The following is a 17,628-nucleotide window of genomic DNA, read 5'->3' on the forward strand; positions in this document are numbered from 1 at the left end:
AATGCTGCCTTTGTCAAGGGCAGTCACACTCACCTCACCTCTGGAATTCAGCTCTTTTGTCCATATTTGGACTAAGGCTGTAATGAGGCCTGGAGCCTTGTGGTCCAATTGGAACGCAAACTGAGCACGGAACTATCAACCTTTGTGTTGCTAGTCCAATACCATAGCCATTACACCACTGTACCCCTGTAGTTCTAATTGGGATTGGTACCTTTCTGAAAATGGGCCATATTTTGTTCTCCATCTACATTCTGTTCACTTCTGCAGCAACTGTAGAATCAACTAAATCAAAAATTAGGATTTGACTTCATTTTGTAATCACACTCAAGATCAGCAGTGTGTTTATATAACAATTTGATCATCAGCAAATGATTAGAGATTTATTGTTTTTAGACTGTTGCACATTATAAAATTATGCATTGCATCCATGAAGAAAAATCTGTAGACATAACTTTTTAAAAGCTTTTATATCTCAATTGTGTCAAAGTGAAGTTTTAATTAGTTTTTGTATGCCTGATTGCTTTAGCTGTTCTGTATGGGTAAAAAGTTGAGATGGGCCATATTTACAATTCTGCCAAACTCCACATTTGATGTGCAGATTCTGTGCAGTGTTCTTGCATTTACTGCCAAATTTTGTGTTGTCCCTGTTATCAGCTATTGTAATGCATGCCAAATAGTGCAAGCTTTTATTCTTAAAGGCTATATGTGTGGATTTGAATAAGTCCTATAAGAATGCAGTGTAAATATGTGTCCTGCACTTCCACCATCTGTTAGCATTTGCTATTGAGGTGTGATTGTGAGCATGCTAGTGGTATGTGTAAGACAAAAGACTTCCAAGTAAACACTTCTTCCAGAATGAACAGTCTGGCCATATGACGAGCGCTAGTGATTCCATGTAAACCTTGAGCCTGGCACTGAGACTTTTAATGTAATTCAGTTTGCATGCAAAATAAGAATGTCCACTGTCTAAATGTGTTGAAATCGATGTGAAAATAATTTCTTTTCTATTAGACGAGTGAGATGAAAGCTTAAACTCATCACTTTGGAATTGGTGCATGTTGCACATTACTCTGAATCGAGTCTGTGGCAGAGATCTACGCGTTCTCATTTTTAAAAAAAAATTGAGTGATGGGAGAAATTGAGTTGAAGGAGGACTGTTTACTTTTGTTGAAATATATTTACATCTCTTTTATATTCACAAATTACAAGTCACATTTAAGAGAGGACTCTGATGAGAAGCCATTTGCACTGGTTAATAGTAAATTGTTAAGCAAATTGTACTTTTCTTGTAATTCAAGTGTATTTGTTTAAAGACTTTTGTCATTTCCTGACTGCATTAACATTTAATGTTATAGGTCGTATTTAACTCCTGTCCGAGATGAAGAATCTGAGTCACAAAGAAAAGCTAGGTCAAGGCAAGCAAGGCAGTCAAGAAGGTCAACACAGGCAAGTTATAGTCGTCCTCTCCTTGGATGGAATCACTTCTATCAATTCCCTTTTCTTTCACCGCCCGTCCAGTCTAATCTTGAATGTTGACCTAGTTTCTGCCTCAACCACTAACCCCGGAAGTGAATTCCACAGCCTCACAATTCTGTGTAAAGTTTCTCCTGCCCTCTGTTCAAATCTCTTACATTTAACCTTGTATCTCTGGCCCCTCATTCTTGACCATCAACCACTGGAAACAGTCTGCCTTTGTCTACCCTGTCCCATCCTATCATAATTCTAAATACTTCTATCCTATCACCCTGAAATCTGCATTGTTCTAAGGGGAAAAAAAAGCCAACATTTTTAAACTTTTGTTTTCATATTTCCTGATACCAGCCAGCATCCTAGTGAATCTGCATTGTACATCTCTAATGCCGCTATCCTTCCTATACTGTGGAGCCAATACTGCACACAGCCCTCTAACTGAGGTCTTAAGGTTTTACATAGGCTCATCATTACACCTTGGCTTTTGTATTCTATACCGTTTGTGATAATACTTAGAATTCCATGAACTTTTTTTTACAGCTGTATCAACCTGAGATACCACCTTTTAATGTCCTGTGACCCTGTACCCCCAAATCGCTCTGCTCTGAACCTACTTCCATTCAGGGTTGACTAAGTATTGAAGCTTCGATATTTACCTATGTTTTAAATCCTGTATGCTTTGTGCTACATTATAATGGCAATATTGCTGCTGGTATACTGAAATGCAGAATTTTATCCAGTCCAATGAATATTCAGTGCCCGGAGCTAAACACTTTTCCCTCTCTCCTGGAGGTAAGGGTTTGCCAGCATATAGTTTCATGGGCAATTTGGAAGCAGATGAAACGGCAGAACACAACAGCAGAGCAAACAAAGAGGCTAAGGTCCAAACTGGAATTTTACACTCAGCACATAGTGTGCGCTCCAGTGGCAGTAGTCCTACAGTTTTTTTTAATTGCTGCTGTTTGGTATGTCTAAGCCCATCTAAAAGCGAAGACAGAAGTTGTCAACGCACTGTTCTTTGTTCCTTAATTCAAACTCTAACATTTTAGGCGGAGGAGAAGTAAACACACGCTTATTGTAAGACTAGCTTTTATAACTGGCATATCCAAGCTTTTGATTTTCGTGGCGACTTAGGTGAGTGCCATGGAGCATCCCAGGCCCCACACAAAGTTTAAATCCATGTTCCCATTAATTTGCATGTATCCCAAGTTGCTGATACTAGCAGCTGTTGGTGTTCTGGGCTTTGTGGGTTGGATTGTTATGATTTTGTGGCCCATGCTCAGCAGTTTGGATACTCCTGTTCTACAATAATGTCACTTTGCTTTTATGCACTTATTATAAAAAGCTTGCCTGTTTCTTGAACAAAACTTACCGTGTTTTGGCTTCAAGTGGCCCCTTCATGATCCTTGAGATTGTTAATTATATCCATGTGATTTATATCAATTAGTGTTAATTGTATTCAGGTGGTGTATCAATTGGGAACTCCGTTGTGTCCATTTATAAGAGAGCTGATCTAGGGGGGGGGGGTGTGGGTGTGTGTGTGTGTGTGAGGAGAATCTCTGTGAATAAAGGCTTGGAAGTATCTGAAGACCAGGCTCCAGTATTCTATCCATCACCACCTGGCTATCCAATTTATTTGAGGTATCTATTTTCCAGGGGCGTGGAGGAATCATACAGCACAGACGGAGGCCATTCAGCCCATCGTGCCTGTGCTGACTCTCAAAGAGCTATCGATTAGTCCACTCTGCTGCTCTTTCCCCATCACCCTGCAGTTTTTTACTTTTCAAGTATATATCCAATTTCCTTTTCAAAGTTACTATTGAATCTGCTTCTACACCCATTTCATGCAATGCATTCCAGATCATCATAACTGGCTGCGTAAAAAAAAATTCTCTTAGTCTCCCCCCTGGCTTTTTTGCCAACTATTTTAAATTTGTGTCCTCTGGTTACTGTCCCTCCTGCCAGTGGAAACAGTTTTCTTCTATCTACTCTTATCAAAATCCCTCATCATCTTGAACACCTCTATCAAATCTCCCCTTAACCTTCTCTGTTCTAAGGAGAACAATCCCAGCTTCTCTAGTCTTTCCAGATAACTGAAACCCTTCACTCCTGGTACTATTCTAGTAAATTTCCTTTACACCCTCTCCAAGGCCTTGACGTCCTTTCTAAAGTGTGGTGCCCAGAAATGGACACCGTACTCCAGCTGAGGCCTAACCAGCGTTTTATAAAGGGAATAGTCCTCTTGGGCAGGGAAGTTTGAAAAATTCAGGTTTAGACCACTGTAAGGGATACAAGGGAGGCATAGTGAGCTAAGGCTGAGCATTTAACAAAACTGTCTTGCAGGGTGTAACACTAACAGACCTACAAGAAGCTGAGAAAACAATTGGCAGGAGTCGTGTAGGCGGTCGAACTCGAGAGCAAGAAGAAAAAGAAAAGGAGGAAAAAGAAAAGCAAGACCGAGAAAAGCAAGAGGACAAGAATCAATCGGAAACACGAGATGACGAGAGACACAGGTTCAGTCGAAACACCGAAGAGGTAATGGCCTTTTGAAAAGAAAATTACATGATTTATTCAGTAAATGTGCATTATTTAGCACATTATTTGGAGAATGTAGTGCTCGTTTTTCTTCTATTAATATATTTTTCATTTAAGGATGCTAAACACACTTTGAGTAAAACCCATTGGTTCTGGGGAAACAATATGCTTAGTATACACAAAAATGTTATCATGCCATTGTAGATTGGTGGTGCTGCAACACAGTCTCCTCCAGGCTTGTATGAACTCAGGAGTAGCACCATTGTGCCAATCTATTTGTCCTAGCTGAAAGGATAGTGTTTTCTGTTTCTGCTGTCAGGCCTCTTGTTACCAAGTTGGGACAAGCCTTCAATCTGCCCACAAGAGGTTCGATAGTTCCATTTTTTTCACCAGTGTATTCTGTTTCCAGTTTTATCCTGGAAATCCAGGCATCAGCACTGATTGAAACTGGCCATGGTCCTCCAGAATGAACATCAATTGAAACACTGCTGTCCTTAAAAAGACGCACATACGAATAAAATAATGAAAAATAAAAAGCAAATGGGCAATGTCAACCTATTTACAGGCTCCGCAGTGAGCAGTGCCCTGTCCAGTTCTTATTCACCAAGCACACTTAGTCTAGGTGGCCTCCTCGTTGAGAGCCCTGAAGCAAATGTAGCTTACAGTTGAGGGGGCTGAGACACAGGATTGGTATTAATGCTTAAGTGTGCCCTCAGCTAGACATCTGCTGTTCGGTACATCTGCCAGCACTGACAACGTAACGGTGACATCAAAAACAAACCAAATGGCCCCACTGTATGTCAGCATTAACTTCTGTCAGGTTTTTGAGTAGTGTTCAGCTGCCATGCCCTGAACTGTGGCAGGGAGGTCTTGGCGATGCCTTGCTCGGTGTGACTAGAATCTCTCTGTTGGGGTAAGAGATAGATGGTTAAAGTGCTCATTGCCTTGGTTTCTCTAAATGCAGCCACAAAGACTGACAAAACCATGTGTCCCATCATTTGGAGGACAAAGTTGAGAAAAAGTGAACAGATCGATGACCTTTCCGAGTGGAGCATTATCGATCTCGGTGTCTCTGATCACTCCCAGTGATGATGGACACTCTCAAAGAGCCACAGGCACCAGTTGTTACTCTTTGGTGTTGAAGATGTGTGGTACCTAGATTTGACTGATGCACATAATGTCTTTGGGAGCTGTGCTAAAATTGTTTTGCACGGTTATCCTTTTCTTCTTCCTCCTTTACCCACGGTGATGGAGGATGTTAAATGAAAGAGATTGCTTACCTTTTAGGATGGTTTTCACTCTTGAAATGCGCAGTCACCACACGCCACAATCCCGTTAATCTCCAGGCACTGTAGGGATGTAGGGAATTTGTAGTTAATTTCAATTTCAATTCAGCAGTTGGTGCAACAGTTTCTGGGGCTTTACTGAATGCAGGATTAGGAGACCACATGCAGCCTACCTACAGTGTCCATCTACAACCAATATTTTTACATGTGTGCTAAGCATGTAGTTTCCCTGGAAACGATCAAGTTCTGTCGTTAATGTCTGGACGTTGCAGATAATTTGACAAATGAAAATGACCCAACAAGGTGGATCATTTCTTAGTCTTATCCAGAAAAGGAATAAAGTTTTAAAACTGCTTTAAAATTGATGATCTTGATGCTGACATTATAAATGTCTTTGGTGCAAGTTTTAACGTTCTCAGCCTTACTGTAAAATTTCCCAATTTTTGTTCCGAAGCCTTATCAACGCATCAGGCCAACTACCACAACGTCTTCCACTGCTGCAGTTTCTGCCCTCAATAGTTCATACGTTACGACCCAACTAAATCGACCCAACAGCCTGATAGGCATTACGTCCGCTTACTCTCCATACTCCCGAAGTTCTGGGGAAACTGACAAAGGTAATGTTGCAATTCTTTGTGCAGTCTCTTGGCAAGAACTAAGCATGAATCTGTCACTGTGTACTTGGTATGCTCCACTTAACTGCTTCAAAATCAAATAGCCAAATTTCATCCATTTATTTATATATATATATAGGAATCCTGTATGTTTGGGCAAAAAATTTATTGTAAACAAATTGTACGTCTTTGCAAACTTTTCCTCCTCTCACTAAAGAACTTGCATTTACATAGAGCCTCATCACACCCTCAGGATGTCCCAAAGCATTTTGCAACCAATGGATTCCTTTTAAAATGCAGCCACCTTGCATAGAGCAAATTTTAGTTGGTGTTGGTTGAGGGTGGAATATTGACCAGGACACTGGGAGAACTCCCTACACCTGGGCAGGCAGTTTAACATCACAGCCCAATGACAGCCCTTCTGATAACCTAGCATTCCCTCAGTACTCCACTGAAGTATCAGCTGCGATTATCTGTTTAAATCCTGGAGTTGGACTTGAACTTCTGACTGAGGTGAGAGTACTATCAACTGAGCCAAGCTGACACTCAAGTGTTAGAAGTGCTAATCTGTTTATTATTAATCTGTTTATTATTAATCTGTTCCTACATTACACCAGTGACTGCACTTCAAAAATACTTCATTGGCTGTAAAGCTCTTTGAGACACCCTGAGGTCATGAAAGGCTCTATATAAATGCGAGTCTTTTTTAATGTACCAGGTCTAGCCTATTCCTTAAGTCTCCACATAGTTGACGAATGCCCATTAGATGAAATAGTGTTGGCCAACCATATGCTCATTTTATATTTGGCTGGATAACTTGCAAGTGACTTGATTTCAGTTAATTTAAACCAGTTCTCTTATTAATTTTGCATCATAATGGAGAGTATTATGAGTGTGCAGAGTCCTGTGGTTAATTAGAGGATAGTTGTATCTCTGTACTTTGTGGACTTAACAGCTAACCACTTTCCAGAGAATAATGAGATAAATTGAGAGAAATGAAGGGAGCAGAGCTCTAAAATAAGTCTATATAACAACTTTCATTTATATAGCACCTTTAACGTAGTAAAACGTCTCGACGCTTCACAGGAGCGTTCTCAAACAAAATTTGACACCAAACCACATGGAGATATTAGGACAGGTGACCAAATGCTTGGTCAGAGGTAGGTTTTAAGGAATGTCTTAAAGGAGGAGAGAGAGGTGGAGAGGTTTAGGGAGGGAATTCCAGAGCTTAGGGCCTAGGCAGCTGAAGGCACTGGAGGAGTGATTAAAATTAGGGATATGCAAGAGGCCAGAATTGGAGGAGCGCAGAGATCTCTGAGGGCTGGAGGAGGTTACAGTTATAGGGAGGGGCGAGACCATGGAGGGATTTGAAAACAAGTATGAGAACGTGTAATTATCCTGTAGCAATGCTCGCATCAAGTCTAAGGATTCTCTCTTTTATAATATTCAACTGCTAATGTTATTGCTCCATATCCCTTACTATCCTTACCTAACAAATAAATCTAGTGATCTCAGTTTGAAAATTCCAATTGTTCCAGTATCCACAGCCTTTTGTGGGAGCGAGTTCCAGAATTCCACTACCCTTTGTGTGAAAAAGTGCCTCCTGATTTCACTCCTAAATGGCCTAGCTCTAATTTTAAGATCATGCTCTCTTGTTCTGGATTTCCCCACTGGAGGAAAGAGTTTCTCTATCGACCCTATCGAATCCCTGTATCATTTTAAAGACCTCAATTAGATCATCCCTCAACCTTCTCACTCAAAGGAATCCGAATCAACTACGCAACCTGTCCTCGTGATTTAACTCTTTAAGCCCTGATATCATTCTGGTGTATCTGTGCTGTATCCCATCCAAGGCCAATGTATCTTTCCTGAGCTTTGTTGCCCCAAAACCGAACGCAGTACTCCAGATTGGGTCAGACCAAGGCTCTTAAACAACTGAGGCATCACTTCCTCACTTTGGTGTTGCAGCCTTCTTGAGATAAAGGCCAACATTCCATTTGCCTTTTTGATTGTTCTTTGTATGTGTGCACTAGCTTTTAGTGATCTGTGCAAATGGACACCAAAATCCTTTTGCACCTCCACAGCTCCGAGTCTCAAGAAAACATTCCGATTTGTATTTCTTAGATCCAAAGTGGATGACCTCACACTTGCTCGCATTGAATTTTCATCTGCCATAGTTTTCCCCACTCAGTCTGTCTATGTCCCTTTGTAACTTCCTGCTCCCATCCACACAACACATTGTCTCCTTAATTATTGCGATCTGCAAATCTGGAAAGACAGCTCTCTATTCCTGCCCCCTTTAAAGCAACAAGATCTTATTGCTGTTAATAGCCACATCCTGAGGTCTGTTGGAGGGTAATTGTTTCTTTGTCAATTGCTTATAACGCTCAAGCAGCTCCTCAAAACCAGCAGGAAACAACTGGGCTTGTATCTCTCTCATTTCAAGCATGACACAAATCTACACGTGATAAATTGTGACAGACCAATCTCAAAACTTGCACTTAGAGAGGTAGCTATATGTTTTATGTCTGGGTGTGTCACTGTGTATTTTTGCTTGATTTCTGCTTTGCAATTGGTTGCTGTGCCAATTGTTGCACAAATACAGCCAACCATTTGGTAGCAAAAAAAATAAAAGAAACTTCAATATTTCCTCCCCCCGGCCCCAATTTTCTCCCCTCATCTTTACTTGCTGACTCGCAATGGAGTACAGTATCGTGGGTGTCTACAGACCCTGATATACCTTGCAGAAGTGACCATTGTTCATTTGTAAGTCTGGGCAATGAGTGGTGCCAAGTTGCTCGAGTGTGGAGACGTATCAGTCAAGTCTGGTCTCTTGACACCCCCCACACATGTGTGCGCTTTTTCCAACAGCACTCACTAGTTGCTCCATTACTTGCCCAGCTAACTCAGCATGGACCATAGACTAAACCTGAGTCCTTCCAAGCCAGTCTGGTTCACATCAGGAGGCTATTAGCATCAGTTTACTTTAATGTTCCAATTTGTATCGAAATGAATTTTCAAAAATAAACAGTTTCTTGAGGTCCCATTATGTAGAGAACAGAAATAAAGTATCACCGTAATCTAAATTTTCTGTGAATAGTGGAGTAGATTGAATAATCATCTGTTCTTGTATAAAACTTGACACCATACTTAAAATATTTAGCTTTTCTGTTTTAATTCACCAGCTAAAAGCTGTTAAAGTAAAACTTGTGCATTGATTATGTTACTTTAGCAAAGGCAGTGAGTACGTCTGGTTTCCTTGTTCGTTGAGGGAAAAACTTTCTATTTTAATTTGACTAGAAATGGACAGAAGGGAAGACGAGAGAGACGGAGAAGAGAAATTGGATGACAAGTCACAAAACAAACCATCAATAAGAGATCGACGGCGGCCTAGGGAAAAACGGAGATCCACAGGTGTTTCGTATTGGATGCAGGATGTAAGTGTGATGCCTTAATCAGATTGTTAAAACAATGCATGTTTGATTTCTTTTGTGAAGATATTGCTTGTTCTGTCAGAACTTGTACGCTGATCCCTTTGTTAGTAAAAGGAGGACGTTCAGTTCATAGAATCATACAGCATAGAAGGAGGCCATTCGCACCATCGTGCCTTTGAAAGAACTATCCAATTAGTCCAACTCACCCCGCTCTTTTCCCCATAACCCAGCAAATTTTTCATTTTCAAGTATATATCCAATTCCCTTTTGAAAGTTACTATTGAATCTGCTTCCACCGCCCTTTCAGACAGTGCATTCCAGACCACTACAACTCGCTGCGTTAAAAAAAAAAATTCTCCTCCTCTCCGTTCTGGTTCTTTTGCCAATTACCTGAAATCTGTGACCTCTGGTTACCGACCCTCCTGCCAGTGGAAACGGTTTCTGCTTATTTACTTTTGAACACCTCTATTAAATCTCCCTTTAACCTTCTCTGCTACAAGGAGAACAATTCCAGCTTCTCCAGTCTCTCCACATAACTGAAGTCCCTCATCCCTGGTATCGTTCTAGTAAATCCCCCTGCACCCTTTCCAAGGCCTTGACATCCTTTCTAAAGTGTGGTGCCCACAATTGAACACAATACTCCAGCTGGGCCATAATCAGTGATATATGAAGATTTAGCATAACAGTTCTTCCCAATTCTTTCAATCTCCACAGAGAATACACATCAGGAGCCAATCGGACCTGACATATCTCCAAGGGTTGGGCACTACCAAATAATCCACAAAGTTCCAAGTATGTCATTATGTGGGGTCCATTTATCGGATACGTATTGTGTCCAGTGGGTACTCAGCGTGTTTTTGGTTGCTTTATTCCATGGATATAAGCAGAAACAAAAAAACGATTTCAACCCAGAAAGCTAGGACTGGTTGACTCGTTCCTCTGGCTCATGGAGATGGGAAGAGGTGGGGTTTTCTGAGGCCCATAGAACCTCATACAGCTCCAGCAGCAAGAAAGTACATTTCTGTAATACTTACAACATAGAGAGAGATGTTTAGGGCTGCTCCATAAGGCAGTGGATGCAAGGAGACACTGAACAGGTGGGAGAAAGGGAAGAGGGTTTGTGCACCGAATCCTGCTTGCCCATCATCCCTCTCCTTTGACATACAGTAGCTGCGGACCCTTCAACTCCACAAATTTAAAATTCTTATCCTTGTCTTCAAATCTCTTGCCCCTCCCTATGTCCTGCACATTATCCCCTCCCCCCACCCAACCACTAAACTCTGTTCTAATTCTGGCCTTTTCTACGTCACATCACAGCATCACTTGCGGCTGTGCCTGGTGTCATCTAGGCCCCGCTCTCTGGAATTCCCTCCTCAAATCCCTCCACCTCTCGTCCTCCTTCCTCTCCTTTTAAAACTACTTTGCCCAAGCCTTTGGTCTCACTTTGTAATCTGTGGCTCTGTATCAGTTTTCCCCATGCCCCTGTGAAGTACCCTAGGTTGTTTTTCTTCATTAAAGGCACTATATAAATGCACTTTGTTGATAGTTATTGCCTTCCTGAAATTTGAATCTTTAACTAGAAGCTTTTCTTTCGTGATCTTGAATTTCTCTCCTGAGAGGCCGCTACTTTCCTTGCTTTTACTTGAGCCTGCATGGCTGATGAGCTTCATGTTCTGATTGTGGACCCATTTTGCTTTGGCATTTAGAAAGGGCAATTCTAAAACAGCACCTGTTGCTTTTGCCTAAAATTGTATTGAGTTTATTTCATCTGGAGAAATAATGGTGTTCACTACTGTATGCTTCTGAGAAACAGAAGATTGTTTTGTTCATATTTGCAGAGTTTTTGCAGTCTATGTAAACAGAATAGAAATCAATCCAACAATTGATAGAAGAACCTTTGGCAAACGTAACAGCAGACTGTCATCATCCAACTGGGCTGCCGAAAGTTCTGCAGCTGGTTGCGAGCCACAACGATAGTTGGTGGACATGCAAGTCATCCTATGGCTGCTACTTTGGCCAATGCATATAGGGTTTCTCTTTGCACTGTTTCCAACACGGCAAAATGAAGTAACTTACAGGTTGTTACTAATGCAGTGTATTTCTGCGCTAAATAATAGTTTGTATAAAAAAAATAAAAATCTATATAATTCTCATGCCCTTCGTATATTTCAAGTGTCCATTACCCTATGCCAACTGCTATCTGTTAAGTTAACTGCGCTGAATCGCTCAAGTCTAGACAGGTAGGAAAAGCCAACTGCAAACTAGTAGGCAGGGGGAGCTAGCAACTGTCACAAAGCAAACCAATTAAATCACACTTTTCCACACTGCTTTCCGCTGCCTTTTTCCTTCCTCATTCCAGTCAGGCTATACACAGCCAGTAATGGCGCAAAGTACACAATTCTGTGAAAAAAGAATCAGTAAACATCCATAAATGTAGTTGGAAATAATTGCAAGACGTTTCTCCACACAGGCCTGTGGCTTTCTCTAGGACTTGGGGCCTGATTTCTGTTTCAGTCCAAGCTTTGGAAGTTTCAGTAGGGCCTTCAGTGCTAGGGATTTCCAATTGTTGCTGACATATTTTGTGCTTGGGAGGGAGAAGCATCATGGACATTGTTGTTTTCACCTTGCTGATGTGTAACTGCATTAGCCAAAGTAGGTCCCAATGAGCTGTTCCATAAGGCAATCTGGCAAATAACTGAAGTAGTAAACTGAAGAAATTAAAACCAAAAATACTCCATTTTCCTGCCAAATTCTATACAATTTAAGGCATTAATTAAAAATTGTGAGCTGACCTTGTTCGGGATGAGGATTTTTTTTAGATTGCATAGTAGGTTATTAGGACTTAGCTGAGCATTGAGCCTGGAGTTAATCAAGCCAGGCAAACACAAATGATCACCTCTTCCTGGTGCTGATCATTGGTGACTTGACCATAGGAGAAACCTCCCTGGTGTAACTAGACCAATGACCAGCTTCGGTCCACAGTGGGAGGTAAGGGAGAGGAACAGTACTTTTCATAATCATATAAATAACCGAGAAAAGGGGGGACAGTTTTGGGGAGGGTGGGGAGAGAAATAAATAACGCATTGAATCTTAAGCAAATTATGCAAATCCACTGTGGGAGGTAGAGCAAACAAAATGTGGACGATTTTGGAGCGAGAACAGGCAGATGGTTGCATCTTAAGCACATTTTAATTGATGGGTATTACAGATATATCTGGAGCCCTGTATCTTTCAGCATCATTACGGTGTGCTTTATTATAACCTTTGTGATAAATTTCCGTAAATTAGCTGTATTGCTGCAATGGGTGAAATCCTACGACACTTTGACAGCAGGTCTGACATCTGTCACCAACAGAACGCCATGCCTTGGACCAACCATCTACCAGCAAGTGCATAAGTATCTTGAGTTTTCTTACCTTTTATCCTAACGTTTCAATCTTTTTTTTTAGAGTGATGAGAATGACCAAGAACAGCAGTCAGATACAGAAGGTGGAATGAACAAAAAGTGTCAGGTAACTTTCTTTCTCCAAGCAGTAAACCTTGAAATGTTTCTCTTGGAACCGTGACAGAAATTTGCAATCAAATGCTTGTTGCTCGTACATTCCTGTGAGTTAGCTTATATGTTTTTTTTAATAAGGGGTGGGCTGTGTTTGAGCCAGAATTGGTTGAAATCCTTCAAGACTAATTAAATTTTCTTTCAAGTGAAGGGAATTGTTTCTGTCTGTTGTACTATTTGTGACGTACATTGTGTTTTGTGTTTGTGGGAACGTTGTTCTGCCAAATCATGCTAGCAAGCAGAGTTATTTCAGTAGTTCCTGCTCCACATAATTAATCTGCACTAAAAATGCACATATTTGGACAGTGTTTGGTGCCAGTTGATAAAAGCACTTGTTGGACTCAAATTTTATTAAATTTAGGAAGAATTTTGGTTTTCTTAAACATCATCATGATTAAGTGCAAGAGATTGGATTTTTATTGCAAGATCCAATGTTTTAATTGTATCCTAACAAATCTTAAATCAAACTGGAGGGCACCATTACAAGAAGCAAAATGATTTGCTTATTAAAAAGAAACTTTTCTTGCTAAAAATAAATAGTAGAGCAACTCCAGACTAGTCCTGAAGTATAAATGTTTATTTGACAATCTCCCGTGACGTTGTACACGAGTGTTTAAACCAAATAGTCTTCAGTTGAAGCGGGGTTGGAGGACGGAGGTCGATTGGACCGGGTCACAGACATAGTTCAGTCCCCATTTTAAAGCCATAGGTTGTGTCCTTATTTTTATATCTTGGCCCAAAAATTACTCGCGGTGCCTGAATGGCGTTCTGTGTCTCCACCGGCGAAGACAGGGAACAAGTTCACGAATGTGCACATGCGCAGTAAAACCCCAAAATTGTGAACTTGCGCCCAATCGTCCGCTGGCGGTTTGACAGTTCCGAATGAAAGGGACGTGGTACGCTAAAGTCATAGAAATTATTAAACATTCCTAAACTTCCCCATCTGCCCAGCTGGAACGAAGATACTTACGCCACCAAAAGATACGCTGGAAAATACCAGTCCTGCACTACTTTTTAAAAGCGCGGTGACTGTTAATGACTCAAACAACAAAAAATTAAATTTTAAAAATGTGTAATGTCAAATGACTCATTTTTGATCATTAAAAAAAATGTAAATTAAAAATGTTAAATTTTTTTATTTTTAACTTCTGTAAGTTTCATTAAATTAAATCATTTGCTTGGCTTTTTATCATGTTAAATTTTTATTTAAACTAACATACGAGGTTTGCTTTAAATGAATGATTTGTACTTGCCTGCTTGTGGGCAGGACTTCTTGACAGATTCTGTGGGCATGGCTTCCATTCCCACAGAGTCTCTCGATACGAAGGAGCCTGCGCTGAACTGAAAAAAATTGTAAAGGGAGCAAGACCACGAGGTAAGTATTTTCTTAGTCTTTGTCCGCAGGATGTGCGAACAGCCTTGCCGCACCGGTTGGAGCAAGTTCTGGCCCAATATTTGATTTTATAGAATCGTAGCACATGAGCTCATTCAGCCCATTGTGCCAGTCCCGGCTTCCAGAAAGAGTTATCCATTTAGACCCATTTTCCTGCCCCTTTCCCCTAACCTTTTTTAAAAAAAAATCTTTCAATTATTAATCCACTTCCCTGCTTCCATAACTGTTTCTGGTAAGGTATTCTATATCCTAACAACCCTCGGAATAAAAGAAGTTCTCCCTACCTCTTTCTTTTGCTGATAAATTTATCATTACCAACTCACTGACCTGTTTTCTCGATTTTTGCCTTGTCAAAACCTGTCATAATTTTGAACACCTGTATTGTGTATCCATTTGCCCTAATAAAAAGAGCCCCAGTTTCTCAAGTCTCTCCTCATGACTAAAGCCTCTCACCCCTGGTATCTAATGAATCTCTTCTGTACCCTCTTCATGCCCCTGACATCTTTGCTAAAGTAATGTCCTCAAAACTGGACACACATTCTAACTGCAGCTTACCTGATAATTTGTCTAGGTTCATTGTTGCTTCTTTGTTTTTAACTCCGGGATCCGATTTTTTTTACAGCTTTGTCAACTTGTTCTCCCACTTTTAAAGATTTGTGTATCTGAGCCCCTAAATTTTTCTGCTCTGCTACTCCTTTTAAAGTATTACCATTCAGTGTATATTTCCTCCCATTCTTACCAAAAATGTACGACCTCACATTTCTCTGTATTAAATTTCATCCGATATCTATCAGATCAATCTGCTAATCTGTTTGTCCTCCTGAAATCTTCAGTTAATCGATAGGCTCACTATTTTTGTGGTATTTGCAAGGTAATGTGTATGGTAGCGTAGTGGTTATGTTACTGGGCTTGTAATCCAGAGAACGTGCGTTTTTAATCCCACTATGGCAGTTTGAGAATTTGAATTCAGTTTAAAAACATTTTTTAAAATCTGGAAATAATAGCTGGTATCAGTAAAAGTGACGATGAAACTGTCATTGTTGTAAAAACCCAGCTGGTTCATTAATGTACTTTATGGAAGGAAACGTACCGTTACCTGGTCTGGCTCAAGTCCTACATCAGTGTGGTTGACTCTTAACTGCCCTCTGAAGTGGCATAGCAGGCTGCTCAGTTGTATCAACCTGTTACAACGAATAACATAATCTTAAACTCCTTGACCACATGGATTGCAGCAGTTCAAGAAAAGGCCCACCACCATCTTCTCAGGGCAACTGGGACTGGACAGTAAATGCCGCTGGCCTTGCCAGCGATACCTTCATCCGGAGAATGAATTTAAAATAACACTGACCCCTGGGGGACACCACTGATTACACCTTTCCAGTATGAAAAATATTAACCACTACTCCCTCCTCTCCTTTGACCAAGTTCCCATCTATGCTGCCACAGTCCCTTTTAATACCACGTACCTTACATGTTATCAACTAGCCTGCTGTGCAGCCTCTCGTCAGACATCTTTTGAAAATCCGCTTACACATCCCCACTGCATTTTCTCTATCAATACACTTCTGTTATTTCCTGAAAGAACACTTAAATTTGTCCGCTACGACGTGCCTTTTACAAATCCATATTGGCGGTCTTTAATCCATGTCTTTTGGTCCTTAATTAACACATGTCTTAGGTGTTAATTAAGGACCAAATGTCATTATATCATGACCTCCAGAAGCTTACCCACTGTTGGATTGACTGGTCCATAGTTACCCAGTTTCTTCCTATTTGAACAAAGTCATTACATTTATGACAACCTTCCAGTTCCCTGGTACAACTTCCCTATCGAGCATGTCTGAAAGCCTGAAAATTAAAATTCATATTATGTAATAATTTTGTTATTTGAATTATCTAAGAAAACTTGTGGCAATTTGGGAAGTATAGAAGTGGAGCTGATTGGAGAACAGGCGTTTCTCTGCAGCATTGGTTGAGGAGCTGGGAGATGCAAAACTGAAGTGCTAGTGCCACCACTGGCAGGATAGTGCAATTACAGTGTGACAATTTTATGTAGGCAGTTCCCATTATAAATGAGGACATAGGACTTATTCTGAAAAAATTGACATGCAGAAGATTTTTGAAGTGTATTTGATAGGTGGGATTTTTAACCCATTATACCCACCCCACCCGCTTTCTAGCAAATGTTTTTTCATTTTTTTAGTGTACTGTAAGTAATTAAGCAGAGAGATGGTGATGGGCCTTCAACTAAAGTGTTTGCCTCCAGTGCTGCACTTCAAAGTAATTCATTGTGTAAGATGGGGGAAGTGATGAGGTGCAATATAAGTTCACCCCTTTTTCTAAAGCTCCCATGAGCTTATTATAACATCTCTCTCTACTTGAAGTCATTGTGTGATGATGAGAACTGCCCAACTTTTCACGTGTAACCAGGATTACTTTTAACTTGATTGCTGGCAATGTAATCCTTTTATGCTCCCTGTAGAAATGTTTCTCAATTGATGGACAATCCGTTGTTTGGGAAAAAAATGCAGTGTTTTTCTTTTAAAAAAAAAGGTCCAGGTTTACTTGGTGGCCGCAGAACAAGTCCGATTAGTTCTGATGAGTCTTGAATAGTACAAGTTGAGAACCGTTGCATTAGAAATTTTCTGTCGGAGTTGTAATTGAAGAATCTGGTCTTATCTGCCTTCCCTAAACTCAAGTAAAACTCATACTGAGACATTTGTGGTTACATGGCATGTTTTGAAATCCATTGTCTCTAAGCGATCTTATAGAAAAGAAATATCTTGGGGCTGCACTTGTGATTCGCCCCTTGGTGAATTGCAGATCTTGGCAGGGCCGCTCAGCTACGAACTGACCAGGTCACTTCGGAGCACCTTCAGCAAGTGGTAGATCGGCTTTGGGAGTAAACTACCTGTGCACTCCCTCCCAGCGGAGGAATATCCCTTCTGATGAATGCAAAATGATTGCAAATTTCGTTGCCTACCTTTGGTTTATTGTATTGTAGCAACATCACATTACAGGAATATATGAAAGCTCTGCTGTGACACTATAGTGTTCTGTGTAAAGCACTCTGGTTGTGTCAAGAGTTTCACAGTCCATTTTTCTTTTGTAGAATATCATTTGGCAGAAAGTAGCTTGATATTTTTCAGGGATTGCTTCAAATATTGAGATGGTTGAGCTTCCAGCTATTACTAGCTTCTGTGTTGAAGATTAATTTTATTCCAGGCATAGAAATTATTTTCATCGTTCAGTGTTGCTGTTTTCATTTTATGTAAATTTTACTTTTTAAAAAGAAATAAAAGAAAGACATGCAATTGTAGAGCGCCTTTCACCACCTCGG

The 17,628-nt window shown here is 40.5% G+C and overlaps 1 protein-coding gene across 8 annotated transcripts in view; it reads left to right on the top strand.

The window, feature by feature from the left end:
- ppp1r12a (protein phosphatase 1, regulatory subunit 12A) overlaps positions 1-17,628 on the top strand; it is a 145,948-nt gene that overhangs the window by 109,106 nt on the left and 19,214 nt on the right. For all 8 annotated transcript variants that reach the window (XM_067999268.1, XM_067999274.1, XM_067999266.1 and 5 more), the window contains 5 exons: positions 1,356-1,446; positions 3,814-4,005; positions 5,746-5,908; positions 9,206-9,342; positions 12,789-12,851. In XM_067999268.1, coding sequence (XP_067855369.1) covers positions 1,356-1,446; positions 3,814-4,005; positions 5,746-5,908; positions 9,206-9,342; positions 12,789-12,851 — 646 coding nt within the window. The remainder of the gene's footprint in view (positions 1-1,355; positions 1,447-3,813; positions 4,006-5,745; positions 5,909-9,205; positions 9,343-12,788; positions 12,852-17,628) is intronic.

The sequence above is a fragment of the Heptranchias perlo genome, chromosome 18 (assembly GCF_035084215.1).
Source record: "Heptranchias perlo isolate sHepPer1 chromosome 18, sHepPer1.hap1, whole genome shotgun sequence".
NCBI lineage: Eukaryota > Metazoa > Chordata > Chondrichthyes > Hexanchiformes > Hexanchidae > Heptranchias > Heptranchias perlo.